Raw genomic sequence first — 21035 nt, forward strand, 5'->3', positions numbered from 1 at the left:
AAAGAAAATCCCACTCAGGCACTCGAAGCTGGGTCAGTAGCTATTTTCTTTTCTCTTTGGAGGTGTTCGGTCTTGAGAAGAATGGTGCTGCTGCGACACAGAGTAATGATGAGGAACAACTCCTCTTGTCCTGCTCAAGGGCCATGAAGACTTTAGACACAATTTCTGTGGCAAACTCCCTTTAAGTAGGTATGCAACCAACATGAATTTTGCCGTCCACATAAGACTTGAAGACTAAAGTCTCTGGGTAGAAATATCCTTTTGTTAAAATAGGCACAGAGCCATAAAGTAGTGGGAACATTCATGGGTGGTGTCACTGACATGCAGACAAAAGCAACAAGCCAAAGGGGCAGTGTGGCGAAAATGGAGCGAGTCATCACAGCTGCATAGAGATTTAAAAGTCCAGACTAAAGCAACTTGCATAAAATAACGTCTCAGCAATTGGAAGGTTCTCAAAAAATAGTGCAATTTTAAACAAGTCTCAACAACTGGGTGGCACAGATCTTCCCATTACAAAATGATAACACATTTAAATAAATTCACTGATAATTGTTATCCAAGGTCCTGACAAATGCTAGTCATTAAAAAAGTACACAGGAATACAAAAACTTAAGTTATGAATAAAATCAATAGTGATTGTCAAGATAATTCAGTAAGAATGGATTAGTAGGTCAAATATGGCTTCAGTTACATATTTCTTACAGCCCCTTTTATACTACGCTTCCAGAGTCCTCATGACAAAAAAGTAATATACCACAGAGTACTAACTAACTATCCTGACTCCGCACTGTCAACGTGGTAAAGGAATTTCAAAGGACTTATGTCTATACAATGACCAACTGTGTGATCTGTTTCAGCACTGGATTACTGTGTCCTGCACTTGATGTACGATAGAAAGGGTGAACACCATTATTTCATTCTAACATTCACATTTTTATGGGATAAAGAACCACACATTATAAAGATACTGCAAGTCCCCGGGGAGTTTCATGAGCATATAGCGATAAGAGACAGAAGGCAGAGTGCCTTTATAAGGTATGGAAGGAACTCTGAGGTGACTGGCAATATCCTTAGCATTTACAGCAGTGGGTCCTTTATTCCTTATAATACATGGTCACACAATCACCTTTCCCAAAAAACACATAAATCCTAACCTCTAATGGCAAATGTAACACACCAAAAAACCTGTTAGATATTAGCAGCAAAAATATATTAGAAGCAGTTCGATACAAGTTTTTTTTTTTTAAAGGGCTGTAGAAACATGCAAACGTTCTAACGTTTCTATAATTACCCATGGTGAGCAAAACCTAATCATATTGCTATACATATCTCCTTTCTTCTTGTTCATGTACATCTAGAAAAACAGAGCAGAAAGAAAACGACTTACAAAGTGCTTTTCTGAGTAATCATCTTCCATTCCAGATGGTCTCCACGTAAGTAAGCTAGAAACACATGTGCACGGATCAGATATGGTATGCAATATATTTTCCAATCATTACAAAGAACATCCAATATAAAAATAACTAAAATAAAACTGCAGTACAGCACAACAGTAAAGGACAATCTAGGGACTAAGCAAAGCAGAGTAAACTAGATTTATTAACCCTCAAACTAATAGATCATAAACCATGAGGCCAGGTCACAAGAACTCTGAGACAATATAGAACTTTAGTTCAAATTGTCCGTTATGTAATTGTTATATTAATTATTTATTTTTGGGTGGGTAGTCTTGCTAAGGTGTTTTTAAAAAATATGTAAAAGTTTATCTAAAACAGTGAGTGAAATATTCAACTATACTGTTTGGTTGTCAGCAGTAAGAAGAAGAAAACTCTATTTAATTCTGTAATTAAGAATATAGATTTATTTTATACACACTATTTCTGTAGAGGCGAGATACTGCTGAAGCTGGTCTTTTCAAAATGCATCTTAAAAGGTTATTGATAGAAATGAGAACATTTAGGTTTTGTTTACCTTTCAAGAAAAGATTGCTGTCAGATTAATGGACGATGGTCAGGGCCAGTGAACTTTTGAGATTCTGTGGCATTTACTACATACATTTGGATTGGCAAACAATTGCAGATTTCAAAAAAATACTGTTTGTAACTGAAAAGGATCAACATATTACTGCCAGGGAATGTGCAGCAGGATGCTACATAACTAATCATTTGATAGGACATAATTTAGATAACCCAGTTGCATAATTTGGTCCTCCATTATCGCATAATACTCGACTCCCAGACAATTGTAAAGAGTGGTTAGAGGGCCGTTTTTATTATAATAAAACCCATATTTCACAAGGACCAATAAAATATTTGCTTTATTTCGTATTTCCCTATAAAACTTGGGTTTTTATACCATTGCATTTCCTGCAATAAAAAGTGTCACAGTATATATGTGTAGTGCGTAATGTGCTGTTTATTGCCACTGTTGAGTGTCGGAAGAGTGGTGACTCGCAATAGGCAAAGTCTTGAGTAAGTCATGTGCCCCCTTCCTTCCTCAATAATTGTAATAAAGAAAATGTTACTTATATCTTATCTACCTGTAGCTTGTAGTGCCCTAGATTCATATGCTTTGTACACTCCTGCTATCTAGTGTTGGGCACAGAAGTTGCTAGTTGCTTTTCATCAAACTATACGTTTCAGTGTCATTTGTAATCCTATTCAGAAATCCACAACACATAAGAGAAAGACTCTTCAAATTATGTTTTTTTCACCTACAGGCTGAGATAAGGTAAGTGGAGTGCAGAGACCAAGTTGCGTAATTGTGTGCAGGTGCATTGTAAATGAACATACAATGTGATTAATGTAAAGCATACGAGTCAATTGCTCGCATCCAGGAATAATGTTTTAAGAACTGTCTGCCCGACTTATGTCTCTTATCAAGCATGTATTTACACACAATGTTTTTTTGAAACGGTGCTGTGGAAAATGAAGAAGCTCTGCAGATACCGGAGAGAGATAAGTTTCCTAGGAAGGCTGCTGGGGTTCCTTTCTTGCAAGTAGAATGTGCGCTAGGCAGTGTGCAGATTACGTTTGGCATTAGCAAATGGGGTTTTGAGAAAGCAAGAGTTGCGCTGACATATGAATGGATTTTGTACGGTCAATGTAATACGCTGGAGTGCTCTTAATGTCTAATGTGTTCAGGGAATGCAACCACATGGACTGACCCACTGTTGAATCCTTTACTTCAACCAACTGAGTGCCAAGCACTAGATCACAAAAATCCAGTGGATTTGTAAGAAGAACCCTCACCCACCAACCTAGTTGGTGGCATGCTTCCTCATCGGGTTCCCAGCTGGGCTGCCGAGGACAACTCAGCTGTGCTTCAACGCCAGAGTTACAGTGGAGCGGATTTTGATTTGTCAGTGTGGTGTGTGCTCAAAAAGTGGTTCGGTTCAAAATATCTCTATGATGTCCGACTGGAAAAAGAAAATGCTACTTACGAGTATGCATCATGTAGAGCTGCAGATTCACACACTATGCATAGATCGCCATCTGGTGTTGGGCCCGGATGTTTGCAGTTTTTTTTGTCTTGGTAAAATCTTTGGAAGTCACGAGGTAGGTGACTCCTCCTGTAGACAATAGTGCGCATGGGCACAGACTCCATCTTCAGATTGTTTTTTTGCCAAGAAGGGAAATGATGGAGTTTTGTGAGAACACAAAGATGTCCCTGTATGTTGTATCTAAATAAGATAATACTGGAACAAATAAAGGTAGCCGGGGAGGTGGGTGGGCGTGTGTGAATCTGCAGATCTACATGCCAAGAACAGATGCATACTAGTAAGTAGCATTTTCCGTTCGAGGCATATGAGCTGCATATCACACACTATGCATAGATTGTATAGCGGTACCCAATCCTTAGTGGCGACCACCAGTATCTGTTGCAGTTGTTTGAAATAGTGTTTTGAGTACAGCCTGGCCCACAGTAGCTTGTTGATTTGTTTGCACATCTACACAATAGTGTTTTGTGAATGTGTGCGGTGTAGACCATGTAGCTGCTTTGCAGATGTCATCTAAGGGAATGTTCCCTAAAAATGCCATCGAAGCCCCTATCTTTCTTGTAGAGTGGGCTTTAGAAGGAACTGGTAGGGTACGTTTGGCTTAGTGATAGCAAATTTGTATGCACTTAACAATCCACCTTGCTATCCCAGATTTTGATATGGGGTTGCCTTTATGTGGTGGTGAGAAAGATACAAAAAGTTGTTTGGTCTTACGAAAAGGATGTGTTCTCTCAATGTAATAAAGTAATCTAGAGTATGAAGAGCTCTTTCTGCAACTGTTTGTGGTTGCGAGAAGAACACTGGAAACTCCACAGACTGATCGAGGTGGAATGGAGAAATAACTTTAGGAATTTAGGATTGGTTCAGAGAACAACCTTATTATGATGCATTTTAAGAAAGGTTCTTGAATAGTTAGTGCTTGTAGTTCACTAACTCTTCTGAGAGAAGTGAAGGCCACTAGGAAAGCAACCTTCCATGTTAAAAACTGTAGCTCACATTTGTGTAGAGGTTCAAAGGGAGGACCCATTAGTCTTGTGAGAACTATGTTTAAATTCCACACAGGTCGAGGGTGGTACTCTGGGAGGAACTATTCTTTTGAGGCCTTCCATAAGTGCTTTGATGGCAGGTACTCTGAAAAGTAATAAGTGCTGCCTATTTTGTAAATAGGCTGCTATGGCTGCGAGGTGCAACCTAATAGATGTATAGGCTAAGTTACACTTTTGGAGATGTAGTAGATAACCTATGATTTATTTTATTTTATTTGTGCATTTTTATATAGCGCGGACATTACCCGAAGGTGTCAGAGCGCTTCACAATAGGAACAGAACTGGTACATGAGAACAATACAAGTGAACCAAATAAAAAGGCAAACGTTACATTAAATGAAGCAAAAATGACAATCGTGAGCCAGCAAAATACAAGAGGTAGCAAACGGTGCATTCCAAAAGTGACACTCGTGAAACAACAAAATAAAAGAGGTAGCAAACGGTGCATTACAGGAGGAAAAAGTGACGTGTGCAAGTTACAAAAGCATACAAAGTAAACATAAAGCTATAATACTGCAATACATGGGGGGCACTCAAGCACAAGAACCAATAAGAAGGAATAGTGGCACTAGTACAGGTATCAAAAATAAACAATTGTAGGAGGTAGAAAACAGTGTGTTACAAGAGAAAGTGACGGGTGAAAGATACACAAGAGTACCAGACACAGATAGAAAGATAGTACTGCACAAAATGGCAGACTCTCAGATCACAAGAACACACCGGGAAAACACTTCCATAGTCATGTACAGTAGATTTTTCTAAAATGGAAGGGCTTCCTACGGATAATAGAGAAGGCATGAGTTACATTTGGAAGTGTCTTTGAAGGAGGAGAGCTTTGAGGTCAGTTTTGAAAGCCTGGGAGGAGGAGGTGGTCCGGAGCTGCGGTGGAAGGGAGTTCCAGATTCTCACCGCATTGCCCGAAAAGGATTGGGCCATCGTTCTTTCCTTCTTGAAAGTGGGAGGTTCAAGCAGAAGATTTTCCGCATTGCGTGATGTGTTGGATAGACACATCCAGGGGATTGAGGATGTTGTTATGACAATATATAGCAAATCTTTTCCACTTGGCTGCATAGCAGGCTCTAGTGGTAGGACGTCTAGCCTCCCTAATAACGTTCATACAGTCAGGGGGAAGGTTAAGGTAGCCGAATTCTAGGACCTCAGGAGCCAGATCGCAAGGTTGAGCTGAGCTGGGTCCGGGTGTCTGATCTCTCCACGGTTCTGGGTTAAGAGGCGTGGGGAGAGGTGTAGTTTTTGGTGCGGAACCACTGACACTTTTAGTAATGTGGTGTACCACAGTTGTCTGGCCCAAGTTGGAGCAACTAAAATGAGTCAGTGAGTGTTGCTGTAGCTTGCGCACCACTAGTGGAATAAGTTGTAGCGGTGGAAAAGCGTACACAAATTTGCCTGACCAATTCATCCATATTGCATTGCCTTTGGACAATTGGTGTGGATATCTGGCGGCCGAACCTTGGGCATTTGGCGTTTTCGGGTGTGGCAAAGAGATCTATCTCTGGTTGTCCCCACATTTGAAAAAAATGGTTGAAGAACTTGTGGCTGAAGTTCTCACTCGTGAATCTGCTGTGTTTCACGGCTTAACAGATCGGCTGTGTTGTTCTGGACTCCTGGGACATGTTGGGCTAGGAGAAAAATGTTGTGAGGTATAGCCCATCTCCATATGCTTTGTGCTAGTTGAGAGAGCTGCAGAGAATGTGTTCCACCTTGTTTTTGTATGTAGTACATGGCTGTCATGTTGTCTGTGCGGACTAGGACAGCCTTGCCTGATATTTGCTTCTGGAATGCTTTTAGGGTTAGAAATATGGCTAGTAACTCCAGGTGGTTGATGTGGAGTAACTTCTGTTGAGGAGTCCACCTGCCCTGCATGGTGTCATAATAAAGGATCTCCCCAGCCGGAGTGAGATGCGTCCGCTGTCAAGACAATCTGTGGAACTGGCTCTAGGAACGGTCGCCCTTTGAAAAGATTTTTGGTGTCTCACCACTGCAGAGAGCGATGAGTGCGACCGTCTACCAACACCAGATCTGTTAGCTGACCTTGAGCCTGGTTCCATTGGTGTGCTAGGCACTCTTGGAGAGGACGCATCTGGAGTCTTGCGTGAGGTACTATGAATATGCAAGAGGCCATCATCCCTATGAGCTGCATGAACACTCGGAAGAGAGTATTGAGGCTGAAATTTGGTTATAAGGGTTTGCATGCTTACTATCCTGGCTGGACTGGGATAAGCGAGCACTTTTGAGGTGTTTATTGTGGCACCCAGTTATTGGTGTATGTGGGAGTGTTGCAGATGAGACTTTGCGTGCTTTACTGTAAACCCCAAGTTGTTGAGTAGTTGAATAGTGGCATGGGTGTGATGTACACACTGACTGTATGAGCTGGCTTTTATAAGCCAGTCATCCAAATATGGGAACACGTGAATGTGTTGTCTTCTTAGATGAGCTGCAACTACCGCCAGGCACTTGGTGAATGCCCGGGGTGCTGTGGTGACTCCGAAAGGGAGTACTTTCAATTGGTAGTGTTGACCATCCACTACGAACCGGAGATATTTCCGGTGAGATGTGTGAATGGGAATATGGAAGTAGGCATCCTTGAGATCTATAGTGGCAAGGAAGTCGCCTTGTGAAAGAAGAGGAAGGACCTACTGAAGTGTGACCATGTGGAAATGGTCTGAGTGTATGTACAGGTTTAGGGGTCGGAGGTCTAGAATAGGTCTCAGAGAGCCATCTTTTTTTGGTATGAGAAAATGCAGAGTGTAAACTCCTGTGTTTTGTTGGTGGAGTGGAACGGGTTCTGTTGCACTCTTGTAGGAGGGAGATGACTTCCTGCTTGAGCAGTGATAAATGTTCTAACGGCATTGGGCGCTGTTTGGGTGGTATGTTTGGGGGGGTAGATGTATGTTCCAGACAGTAAACTGATTGAACGATTTGTCTCACCCAACTGTCTGTGGTGATGTTGCTCCAGACAGGAAGGAACGGTTGTATTCTTCCCCCGACTGGAGTGAAATGGTCCGGGGGGAGCGGAGGGAAGTCATTGGGTAGGGGTGGAGGTAGATAGGGTATTGTTGGTCTTGCCTCTACCTTTGTTATTGTTGCCTCTGTAGCCTCCTCTCTGGTAACTTTTGGTGAATGTAGACTGGGCGGGAGCCTTATAAGAGGTGGAGGGGTTGTTAGAGGAGTAGCGTCTGAAGGTCCCTTTGTAGAAGGAGCGACGAAAAGAACGTCTGGGAGCTTGCGATTGCAAGGCTCCCACTGATTTAGCTGTGTCTGTCTTCAACTTTTAAAGTGATGAATCTACATTAGGTCCAAATAAGTGTTCCTGATCGAATGGCTGGTTTAAGATGGAACTTTGTACTTCAGGTTTAAAACCTGAAATGCGTAGCCAAGCATGTCTACGCAGAGAACACTTATGTTGACAGCTCTGGAGGTTGTATCTGCTACGTCCAAAGTGCAATGAATGGAGGAGCTGGTGATGATTTGTCCCTCCTGTCTGAGGTCATTGGCCCCGTTTTTATATTGGTCTGGGAGAGACTGCAATAGGTTCTTTAGTTCATCGTAATGTGTCCTATCGTACCTAGCTAACATAGCTTGAGCGTTGGCGATACGCCATATGTTAGCTGCTTGTGACGCTATTCTTTTGCCAGAGGCGTCCAAGAGTTTGGACTCGTTATCGGGGGTGGAGCGTCCACTGATGTCTGAGAGTTGGCCCTTTTCCTAGCATTACAGACTACAGGGGAATCTAAAGGTACAGGGCCCTTAATGAAGGCTGGGTCCGCAGGGGCAGCTTTGTACATTTTCTCAATCCTGGGGTTAATAAATCTAGCCCTCACAGGATCTTTAAATACTTCAGGGGCATGCTTGATGATCCCTTTTAGCATAGGCAAAATAAATGTGGACCCTTGCGAAGGGGGGTGGGGGCGGGGGGGAGGAGGCCTAGAGGGGTAGATGTCCTCCTATGGAACATTAGGCACATCTGACGTGTTGTAGTCGTCCCAAGGATCAGGGGAAGAAGGTGCCTAGTGGCTCTTCATCCGCACCCCCTTCATCAGCGGTGTCATCATGATCCCTTGGTGGAGGAAATGGTGTAGGAGAAAGGTGTGGTGGGGGAGGTGGAGGAGAAGGTGGAGGAGGTGGTGGAGATATGGCAATGTCTCTCTTTTTAGGTGGTGGAGCCGGTGCAGGCGTATCTAATGGTCTCTTCTTTGAACTTAGGGTGAGCTGATCATTTTTAGGGTCTTTCAGAAGAGTTTTTTGTCTAGAGTCTTTTGGCGCCAACTTTTTCGGTTTCATAGACTTGCGCGGCACCGACTCTGGAACGGTTTTGTGTTTTTTTGGCTTGGAACCGTGATGTTTTACAGTCTCTGTGGTTGTCTGTGGAACCGGTTGTTTCTTCGGTTCCGAGACTTTTTTCGGCTCCGAAAGGGTGTGAATCCAAACTTTTAGGGAGCAGCTTTTTGCTCTGCTCAGAATGTTTTTTCGGAGTCGATGGGTCGGTGCGTGTAGATTTTGGTGCAGAGTGCTTGGATGTGGCGGCAGCAATCGGCACGGAGGAGGGCGGTTTCTTTTTCGGTGCCAGTGGCAGACTGACTCGAGCCCGAGTCGCCTGAAGGTTTAATAGGCTTCTTTGCCGAGCCCGAAGGCGGGGCATGGGAAGCAGTCTCCTGGTGTGCACGTGGGGGTGAAGATGTGACCGAAGCCTTTTTCGATGGTGCATGGAGGGGGTCAGGGTCGACGTCTTTACTTACTACCCGCTGCACAGGAGTGAGTTCTTCAAAGTAGGAGTCCTTGGCTTCGGAGGCGCTGATGAGGAGTTCTTCGACCCGCTCCTGTTACGTCGACGCCCTCTTGGAAGATATCATCTAGAATGGATGTCGATGAGTGAGCCATTGTTCTTCGGGCTTGATGATCCCGAATGGTCTTCTTGGAGCGGAAAGAGGCACAAGCTGCACAGTCTCTGGCCTCGTGCTACGGTGAAAGGCAGAGGTTACACACCTCATGCAGATCAGTGTGGGGAAACTTCGACCCACATTGAGGAACTTCGTGAATGGAGTCCTTTCCATGAGCTAGATGCCAAGGCCCAAGTAGGCCCGAAGGGCCTCGTCGACAATCGGAATGGAGGACTTCGAAGTTGGAGAGATGCGTGACAACTGGGGATTGCGCTCTAAAACAATACCGTAGAAAGGGTGAAGGATAGCGCGTCGAAAGTGGAATCGGTGACTGTTCCGAACCGGAGCGCGAGAAACACATCCAGGCCCGATGGTCGAAAAAAACAATCTAAAGATGGAGTTGATGCCCATGTGCACTACTGTCTACAGGAGGAGTCACGGATCTTGTGACTTCCAAAGACTTTACCAAGACAAAAACAACTGCAAACATCCGGGCCCAACACCAGATGGAGATCTATGCATAGTGTGTGATATGCAGCTCATATGCCTCGAACATATTTATTCATAGGGTCCTAGGACACGTTTAAAAACAAGGCGGGGATATAATGAAGATGAAAAATGGGTCTACAATATCCCCTAAATACTGGTCGACATGTTTCAGCCTCTCCAATAGTAATGAGGCTTTCTTCAGGATCACGGAACATGAACAATGATGTGGCTACAAAAGCAGAGATAGCCACGTAAATGTGTGAATATTTTTCAGCACACACGCTAAGGTGTGCTGTGAATGTGGTGGTGTAGCCGTACTTACAGACCCACCGACTTATTGAAATACCAGGTACCAAAATTAAATAGATCAAATGGATCCTGGAAGAAGGGGTCTCCTGTAGTCAAACATTCATCAAGGATGACCTCCCGCTATTCAAACCTACTCCGGTCTTCTTGGGATCCCCCGAATGTGTTCAGGACTTTTCATGTCTTCGACTGAGATTGCAGAAAAAATATACAAAAGTCAATGGCCTATTTGACATGAAATGGGGAGTTGATGTTTGGCAGGAAACAGATTTGTCCTCAAGAGAACTGGATCCTTGTGAACTTGAATGATAATATCTTCCACAGTTAAGGTGTGTACTTCACTGACTCTGTACAATGAAGTGATCTCTATTACAAATGCAACTTTTCATGAAAGATATTGCTTTTGACAAGAATGTAAGGATTTAACATGGATGCCCCATAAGTCTTGTGAGGCCCACAATAAGGTCCCAGGCTGGGACCGGTGATGTCCTTGGAGTAATCACCCTATTGGGGCCCTCCATAAATACTTTGATTGCTGAGATCCAAAACAAAGAGGCAAGGTGTCTCTTTCGCATGTAGGCAGCAACAGCCTCTAAATGGAGTCCAATAGACCCTGACTTTTGTTGGTGTAACAGGTAACAAATAATGCCCTGAACTGAAGCTTGCCGAGTCCATGTGCGTCTTCTCATACAGTAATGAACAAATGATTTCCATTTTGCAGCATAACATGCTCAAATGGTAGGTCTGACAGTCTTCAAAATGAGCATACACTCATATGGAAGTTGTAAGTAACTGTGTACCAAGGCTGCTTTGCCCACATTGGAGTCATGTGAATGAGTGTCATGAACATTTTTCTCAACTTCCTCAGAACATATGGGATCAGAGTAGTGGAGGAAAAGCATAGGTAAATATCCCTGACCAATTCATCCAAATGGCATCACCCCTGCATTGTGGATGTGGGTACCTGGAGGCGCAGCTTGGACATGTTCTTTGCAGTAGTGAAATGATTGAGTTTGGGAGTCCCTCGCTGCCAGAAGTAGTTAAAAGTACTTGGGGACTTATCTCCCATTAGTCTACTTGTTGATGTGTCCTGCTTAGCAGGTTCAGAAAGTTGTTGTCCAGCCCCGGAAGATGCTCCGACAGAAGCAGAATTTGGCGAGATTGGCCCTTACCAGATAAATTGTGACAGTGCTGACAGCTAAGGTGAATGAGTGCATGAGACCATCATTCCCAACAACTTAATGATCGTGGACGCTATTATAGGATGTGACATTTGCCAAAAAGGGAGCGAACTCTAGAATGCCACTGATGTCTCTTGGTTTGGTTAGGCTCTAAATATGAACAAGTATAATGACACCCGTAAAAAAGGGTTGTATCTGCTGTGGGAAGAGCAGAGAATATTTTGCCTGACTGAAATCTAAACTAGGTTACTCAAAATAGCTGTTTGAGTGTATGCTATGCATATGCTACGCATTGCTGGTAGCTGCTCCTTTTTATCATATAAATAACCAGATATGGAAAGCATGACGGGCACTGCAGTATATGTGTGCGGCATCCACTGCTAGACACTTGGTAAAAACTCTTGGGGCTGGTGTGACCCCAAACGGACAAACTTTGAACTGGTAAATTTCTCCAATTACTACAAATCTGAGTTAGAGATAGATGGTGTGCCGGGTGAATGGAGATGTGGAAACAGGCATCCTTGAGATCGAGGGATACCATACGATCCCCTGCGCATATGGCACACGGCTGAGTGGAATGACGCCCTACAGGGGGGGTCCGCTTAAAGTGCTCCAACAGTGTGTAAATGTTTACCTGAGGTCCAGGATAGGCAGTATGGTGCCCTCTTTCTTTAGGGTATGGAACTAAAGGGAGTATACCCCTTTGGTGTGGAGTAAAAGGTTCTATGGTGCCTATGCTGAGAACGCTTGCACCCATTCTTTCAAGAGTCGCTGATATTTCCAACTGATGGCAAGGTTGGATGTTCGGAGGTGCGGTGGTAAACTCCAAGCAGTATCCTTGCTGGATGAAGGCCGAGAACCACAGGCCTGAGGGTATTTCCTCCCACTGTGGAAGGAATAACCAGATTCCTCCCCCAATAGGTATTGTATGATTGGAGGTATTGGTGGGTAGGTCACAGCCATGGAAAGTCCTCATCCAAGCAGCCTCTATCCTTTCCCCCGGAAACCGTCACTGGTGAATGCTTTTTAACGTGTCCCTCCTTAAATGTCTGCTACTGATGTAAACCACAATGCTGTGGTGCTGCTGCAGCTCGGACACCCGGTCTTGCCTTTTGTCATCAGAAACAGTCTTACCAGTTTGCATCTGGGGTGCACCTGTAGGTTTGGCTGTGTCAGTGTCTTTTTTTTATCTTTTCTATTAATGGGTGCCACTGAGATCACCATAGAAGTAACTTTGATGGTGCGCTTTTGAACTTTGGTTTCTGCTCCAGACACTCACATCCAGGCAAACCGCTTGAGGATGATATTTGCATTCAGCTCTCTGGATTCTGTATCCACCACTTCCAATGAATAACAAATACTGACATTTGAGAAGATCTTAACCCATTTACGAATTCCCTGCCACGTTTACGGTAAGCCTCAAGGAGATGTTGGACTCGCTGTTGCATCTCCCATCAATGGTACCAACAGAGTTGGCTATGTGCTGCTGAGTTGCTCCTTCCACTGCCAAGCACTTTCCAACTGCTTCAATCTTGCGACTTTCTTTCTCCTTTTTCCAGGGCAGATGCTTTTGAAAGGTGTATATGTAAAGCAGGTTGTCAGACACCATCTTGTACTTCTGTTTGATCCAAGGCCCTGACCTTGACCACTCATTAAAGTTTTTTATTGTGCATTTTGTCATGTTTTGCGGCATGGACTGACCTTTTGGTCTTAGGTAAGATCTCTTCCAGGAAGTCGTCATCCTCATCCATGACATCCAGTTTAACCTTGTGCAGGTCTGCTGCTCTTTGGGCAGCAAAGTGATACCCTGATGTATTACTCAGAGGTGAAGCATTCACTGGATATGGCTCAAGGCTGATGTCAAGCCGAGGCTCTAATTCAAAGACATTCCCCCTCATTTAGTGTTACAGGGAACTAGTAGGGCTCCTGTGGGTCGGTCAGTGTGTATGGATCATGGCGGCGAAGGTGAAAGCTGTGGAGACGGTGGTGGTGGAGGAGGAGCAGGACTGGATAAAGGCTGAGGAATAGGGCTGGTGAACAACTCAATTCCTTGTGGTCTATGGGCACACACAAGATGCAAATCCAGAGATGGACCGAGCAGACATGTGCTTTTACCTTTGGGAAAGAACTGGAAGAGCAAGTTCTCCAATACCCACCCTTCAATAGTCATTCTCATACAACTAGGCATAGACAGATACCCTTCCGGCCCAGTTGAATTTGAGTCATTATCGGTACCAATGGTTTTTATAATGCTGCAGAAGGTGATTCAGGTCACTCAATGCGAACGATTGTTGACAAAACAATCTGAGGTGGAGTGTTTGTCTTGGTGCAATGTGGGTTTCTTGAAGTGATCACAAGTTACCTGAAAACTGAAAATTATACTTTAAAGAAAAACAGCTTGCAACATCTGCGCCAAACACTAGAAAGCAGGAGTGTGCACAGCATGTGAACAATAGTTACACAGGCCACAAGTATAGCATACTAAAATCTGCATGTTTAGTTTATTCCACATTTTATTTGATGTGAAATTGCAAAAGAAAAGGTATTACGCCATAACCACAATACAAGGGGAAAATCTGTACAGCAAGATAAAAATCTGAATAATTAGCCTGAGGATCAGACCATTTTTTGCAAAGGGACTCTAAAATGGAATTTGTGAATAATTATGCATTGGTTTCTGTAATTCAAATAATATGAATTTTGGTAATAAATGTCTGAATCTCGGTTTATTAATATACCTATTCCAAATATTATAATTTATTAGACCACATTTAATTCACCTCCATGGCACAAATAGTATATATGCAGGTACAAAGTGCGTGATATACTATTTAGCACCACTGTGACGTGTGGGACCATGACTTATGAGCGGCAATGTCATTTTTTTGTGTGTATTTGTTTCAACATGTATTTAACCAAAACCTGGATCCAAAGTGCTAAATGCGAGTAGTGAGCAAACATCACATTGAAGAGGCCTCAATACTACTAGGAAAGGTGTGTACCTGTGCAAAGGCATTTAAAAATGAAATCAAGAATGCATTAAACAGTCTCCAATAGCTACTCATGCTTTGCATAGACTGTAAAGCAGTCCCGCCTGATAAGCGGTGGCTAACCTGTGAGTATTTTAGTGGTTTGAAAAAGAGTACGTAGCACTGCCTTTTCTACATTGGCTTGTTGGCAAGCTAAAACATCCACACCATAATGTTTGGTGAAAGTGTGTGGTGTGGACCATGTAGGTGCTTTACATAGGTCAGCTTTGGGAAAAACTCCTAAAAAGGCATGATTGCTCTCTTTTTGCGAGTCGAGTGTGCTCTCGGAGAAACAGGTAAAGGTATTTTAACTTTAGTAAAGCAAGACTGAATGCACTTAACTATCCACCTGGCTATGCCTGCATCGGATATAGGGTTGCCTTTGTGTGGTGGTGAAAAGGCGACAGAAAGTTGTATAGACTTTCTGAAAGTTTTAGTTCTATCAATGTAGAACATAAGCACTCTTGACATACAATGAATGAAGAGCTCTTTCTGCAACAGAACCAGGTTGAGGGAAGAAAAACGGCAATTTAAAGGATTGAATGATATGAAATGGATAAAATACCATGGGTAGGAATTTAGGGTTGGGTTTGAAGAACCACCTTGTCCTTGTATATTTGGAAGAATGGTTCTTCTAAGGTGAATGCCAGGAGCTCATTAACACGTCTGAGTGAAGTTATGAAAGGAATTGAAGCAGGCAGGAGTGTAGAGGCTCAAAAGGAGGCCCGATGAGTCTTGTTAGTACTATATTAAGGTTCCATGAAGGTGCAGGGGGAATCCTGGGTGTTGAGTATTCTATGTAAGCGTATAGAAGTATGTGCTAAACCCGCCTTTTTATAAGTGAAGTAGATAACAGATACTGTTTTGTACTGCAGCTATGAAAGGGTCAATTTGTTTTGAATGGCAGTAGCAAACAAAATGTTTCCATTTTGCTGCAGAGCAGGCCCTAGTGGTGGGTTTATGTGCTTGAAAGAAATGTCCATAAATTCTGATGTTAAGTTTAGGTAACCAAATTATATGAAATCAGGACCCAGATTACTAGGTTGAGAGATTTGGTAACTGGGTGTCTGATTTCTCCATGATTGTGAGTGAGAAGGTCCGGCCTGTTGGGGAGCTTTTCGTGTGGAACTACTGAAAGGTCTAGTAATGATGTGAATTAAGGCCGACGAGCCCAAGTGGGGGCTACTAGGATCATTGTTTGAGACCGTTGACTTAGTTCCAAACCAGAAATGGAAGGAGAGGTGAAAAAATGTAGCCAAATATTTTTTGAAAAACCAAAGGTGATGATGGACGGAGCGTTGACAATACAAACACTCACCCCCAGTCAACTGAACTGGGTTTAATCCATCACCGTTCTTTAGCTCACTCCGCCACCCCAGTTCAGACATGGCCATATGCAAATCAGTCTGACCCTGTGCCTCATGGGAACAGTCCAGCCCGAACTGCCAAGCCATGTCTTCCCTGGACCGGAATCAAGCTTCCCAGGACCGGTTTCTGGCATTACAGCCGTCTTCAGCCGGGCTTGCTTGACTCCAGTAGCAAAGTGAGCAAGGGACTCATCCATAGTGAATTGCCTTGCGATAGTGGGTGTGGGTACATGGAGGTGAAGTATGGGCAGTTTGAGTTTTCTGCTGTGGCGAAAAGGTCTATTTGAGGGAAGCTTCACTTTGGGTAGTAGGGTAGGATGACTTGTGGGTGGAGTTTCCATTCATAGACTTGTTGCTGTATACTGCTGAGCAGGTCTACAAAGTCGTCTGTTACCGGAAGGTATTCCGCTACCAGGTGAATGTGGTGAAGTACAGGCCAGATCCAGATGGTCAGAGAGGTGTGAGAGTTGTGTAGATAAGGTTCCCCCGTTTTTTAAGAGAATACATGGCTGTCATATTGCACATCCAGACTAGGAGAACCTTGTGAGTCAGGTGAGGTAGGAATGCTTTCAGTACTAGGTGAACAGCTTGAAGCTCTAGGTAGTTGATGTGGAGAGACGGGTACTTGGTATCTCAGTCTCTGCACTGTGTGGTCTTGTAGGTGAGCACCCTATCCAGTCTTTGATGGGTCTGTTGTGAGCGTGACGTGGGGGAGAGGGTTGAGAAAAAGTCCGCCCTTTTAACAGGTTGGTGGTGTTCCACCATTGCAGAGAACGGTGAGTGTGGCAGTCTATCAACACTAGATCTGTCAACTGACCCTCTGACTAGGACAACTGACGAGCCAGACATTGTTGTACAGGACGCATAACTAATCTGGCATGGGGAACTATGGCAATGCAGGAAGCCATCAGCCCTAGGAAACACATAACCTCTTACTGTTTGTTGATGGTTAATCTGAAACGGATCTGAAACTGCGGCAGGATTGTCTGAAAGTTTTGAATTCTCCCGGGATTGGGGTAGACTAATCCAGTTTGTGTTTACATGATTGCTCCTAAGTATGGTTGAACTTGTAATGATTGTAGGTGAGAGTTTGGGATTTTGACAGCAAACTCCAATACGTGAATAGTTTGTATGCGCAGATACACTGCAACCACTGCTAGGCATTTCGTGAACAGTCTAGGTGCAGTGGCTACTCCAAATTGCAAGATTTTGAGCTGGTAATGTTTGCCCGCTATGACAAATCTCAAGAATTTGCGATGAGCTGTGTGAATTGGTACGTGGAAGTAGGCGTTCTTTAAGTCTAATGTTGCCATAAAGTCGCCTTGTTGGAGAAGTGGACTGACATCTGTGGAGGTGCTCTGGAAGGATGCCTTTGTTTAAGGGCCTGAGATCTAAGAATGGCCTTAAAGACCCACCCTTTTGGGGATTAGAAAGTATAGAGAGTATACCCTTGAACCCTAATGTTGAAGAGGAATGGGCTCTATAGCACCTCTGAGGAGAAGAGCTTGAGCTTCCTGTTTGAGTAATGATTGGTGCTCGTGTGACATTTTATGAACACAAGGTGGGATGCTGGGTGGTGTAGTAATGGGCTCCAGACAATAGCCATATTGGATAATGGCTTATACCTATTTGTCTGGATAGATGGAATTCTAGGTTAGAAGGAAATGCTGCAGTCTACCCCCAACAGGTGTGATCTGGGGTAGGCTAGGGTAGTCACTGCTTGGTGGAGGGGGTGACTCCATGGGGGGAGGCACCTTTACCTCTACCCTTAGTGCTATTGCCTCTAAACGAGCCACGGTAGTAGCTCTTGGTATATGTTATGTTATTTTATTTTTATATAGCGCAAATCACCACTGGTCTCTAAGCGCTTCTAGAGAAAGGGCAGGTCGCTAGCGTAGCTGCGAAGGCGGAGCTTAGACTGATGTCAATGTCTCTCTAAACAGGTAGGTCTTTAAAAGCTTTCTAAAGGAGAGCAGAGCCGATTCCTTACGCAGGTTCTCCGGTAGGTCATTCCAGATCTGTGGAAGGAGGACAGAGAATGCTCTGCCACCTTTAGTCTTAAGTTTGTACCTGGAAGAGGCTAGCCAGCAGGCCTCAGAAGAACGTAGAGCCCGGCCGGGAACGTACTTTTGCACTCGGTCTTTTATGTATTTCAGTGCATCCCCATAAATGGCCTTGTGGGCTATACAAAGGCTCTTAAAGTGCACGCGCTGTTCAATGGGCAGCCAGTGCAATTTATGTAGTAGAGGGATGGCTCGCGTTCTCCTAGGGAGACTAAAAATGAGCCTGGCCGCATCGTTTTGTACAACTTGCAATCTCCTTAGGAACTTCTGGGGGATGCCCAGATAGAGGGCATTCCCGTAGTCCAGCCGAGAAATGACAAATACAATTGATTGTAATGCAGAAGTAGAGAGGAGACGAGAGGAACAAGTCTCCGTAGTTGCCTAAGTAAGCCCTTGCATATGCCTACCACCGAAGTAAACTGACAGGACATAGACAGATCCGAGTCAATTTTCAGGCCCAGGCTTTTTACTACTGGCACTGGGATTGGAACCACACCCAATTCTGGAGGCCAAAAAAGATCACACCAAGGGCTATTTTGAGCTGGAATAATAAGCATCTCGTTTTTATCCAGGTTGACTTTCAAAGAATTGGCTGCCTTCCAGTTAACAGTAAACCTGAGTAGATTTCTCACTGATTCTTGAACCTGGCTGGTGTTGTCAAGTCGGACCAGTTGGGTGTCATCAGCGTAATTAAAGACCTGGCAGTCTCTGCGTGTGAGAGCCTCCACCAAGGGCTGCAAATAGATATTAAAAAGCAGTGGAGACAATGCAGAACCCTGGGGGACTCCACAGGTCAGGGAGCCCAAGTTCGACAACTGCTCACCCATTTGAACTCTGAGTGCGATCAGTCAGGAAGGATCTTAGCCATTGGAGTGCTTGCCCCTTTATGCCCAGATTCGACAAACGGTTCAGCAGAATGTTATGGCTGACCGTGTTGAATGCTGCTGACAGATCTAATAAAATCAGAGCACTCGGATGTTTGTTATCGGCCCTAACTCTAAGCTCGGCCAGGACAGACACCATCACCAACTCTGTGCTATGGTGTGTCCTAAAGCCTGCCTGTCCACAGTGGAGCAGATGGTGGTCATCTAAGTATTTTGCAAGTGATTTCAAGACATATTGTTCCAATATTTTTGCTAGAAAGGGGAGCTGTGAAATGGGCCTGTAGTTTTTTAAGGCTGTCGTGTCAGCCCCTGTTTCTTTCAATAGGGGGGTGACCCTTGCTTCCTTCAAGTTGGTTGGTAAGTAGCCCAGATCTAAAGACTCATTGAGTAATCCCAGGGCCTGCCTTTCCAGACCCGGCAGAGCCATTTGGAAAATCCCCGGAAGACAGGGGTCCATTTGAGAGCCTGATTTAATCTGTTTTGATGCTGCAGCCAGGGTGGCGGAATCAAACCTTGGGAAACTAGCCAACTGGCTGCTAGGGCAAGGAGGGCTAGTCTGATCCAGAGACCTGGAGTCAACGGGGTTTGTGGTAATTTCTGAGACAATGTCCAAAACTTTTTGGAGAAAGAAATCCTGGAATCTATTGCAGGTCGGAAGAGCGATTGTGGGCATATTTTCCCCTTTTTGGCTCAGTTCCTTCAGAATGGCAAAGATCTCTTTTTGTTTATTTCCTGCCAAAGTAATCCTTGCCTCGTAAAATGCCGCCTTCTTACCTAGGATAGCGGATTTATACGTAGCAAGGAGGGCTTTATGGGTTTTTAATTCTGTTGGTTCATAATTAAGTCTACATCTCCTCTCAGCTTGACGGAGAAGTTGCATTTTTACCCTTAGTGTCTCATCAAACCATGGGGCCCCTTTCCCTTTGTCTCTAACCCTTTCTTTCCGTTCAGGTGCCAGTGAATCAATGGCCTGTTGTAACCAGGAGAATAGGGCTGCACTTTTGTGGTCTAGGTGGTCCTCAGTCACCACAGGGACAGGAATTGAATGGAGCCGAGTAACTAAAGAATCTGCATCAACATTTTCCCACAATCTGACCTTCCTCCATAACGGTGGAGGTCGCAAGAGTTGGCTGTCACTAGGGACCCAACATCTTAACAGTGAGTGATCCGACAAGGCACGGGGACTGATATAGGTTATCTGTGCCCGCGGTTGTGAAGAACAGATAAGGTCTAAAATATGACCTTTAATGTGGGTAGGGCTATTAACCAGTTGCAACATATCCATAGAGGTCATATTCGACTCAAATAGAGCTTCCACAGGTTCTGTTTGCGTCTTGTCCCAATGATAGTTAAAATCCCCCACTACTATGAGGTGTTTATATCTGGAACGTAGATCAGTTATAAGCTCCAGAAAACCGTCATTGAAATCAGAGGTGGATCTAGGGTGCCGATACACTACCATCAGTTTCAGGCAGGAGGATTTCAAGGAACTTTTTATCCCCAAAACGTCCTTACTGCCACAATTTTCTGCAAGTATTTTTATGACCATAAGGCCCTTTTTAAACAAGACCACTACTCCCCAGCCCCTGGAGTCCCCTGGCCTATTGTGCCATACCTCATCAAAATCCATTGGCAGGGCTGCCACAATATCTGGGGTAGAAGTATCCCCCAACCAGGTTTCTGTGAGTGCCAAAATATCAATGTTTCCCTCTTGTTGTAGGGTAAACACTTCGAGATTATGTTTCTGCAAGGAGCGAGTATTAAGCACAGCTACCTTCAGTCCAATTCCCGTAGGGGCTCGGGTCTGACCCGGAGTCCTCCGGGCCCCCTCCACCTCAGTATTGCTGGCCTTCAGTAGGGATTCAGCTCGCAACCTTGCTTGCACACTTTCCTCTAGCACATAGCCATCCGCCCTGAGTGCCCATAAAGTCTCTGTCGCATAGGTCAGTATCCGGGGATCTGGCCCCTGGTCCCGGCTGGGCGCAGACGGGCTTGCCTTTTGCGCGTCGCCAGGCGCACCCGCTGCGCGTCGGCCCCATCAGCTGTTTTTATGGCAGCCGCGGCAGAAACGAGACAACTACCCAAGATTGCAGTGTGGCCTGTTCCACCGGAAGCAGCAGCGCAACCGCAGCCGTCACCCTACACTCCCTCCACACAAACAGCACTTCGAGCTGCGGTGGAACGGGGAGAAGTGAACGGGATGCGGCGGAAGAGGTAAGGTAGACCAACACGATATGGGCAGATGAAAAGGTTAAAACACACAGTAGCTGTATTTC

General features: G+C 44.5%; 1 protein-coding gene across 1 annotated transcript in view; it reads right to left on the bottom strand.

Annotated features, from left to right (window-relative positions):
* ARFGEF2 (ARF guanine nucleotide exchange factor 2) overlaps positions 1 to 21035 on the bottom strand; it is a 509782-nt gene that overhangs the window by 126702 nt on the left and 362045 nt on the right. Inside the window, exon 33 of the mRNA XM_078651859.1 lies at positions 1388 to 1442. Within this exon, the coding sequence (XP_078507985.1) occupies positions 1388 to 1442 (55 nt within the window). The remainder of the gene's footprint in view (positions 1 to 1387; positions 1443 to 21035) is intronic.

The sequence above is a fragment of the Lissotriton helveticus genome, chromosome 7 (assembly GCF_964261635.1).
Source record: "Lissotriton helveticus chromosome 7, aLisHel1.1, whole genome shotgun sequence".
In the NCBI taxonomy this organism is placed as follows: domain Eukaryota; kingdom Metazoa; phylum Chordata; class Amphibia; order Caudata; family Salamandridae; genus Lissotriton; species Lissotriton helveticus.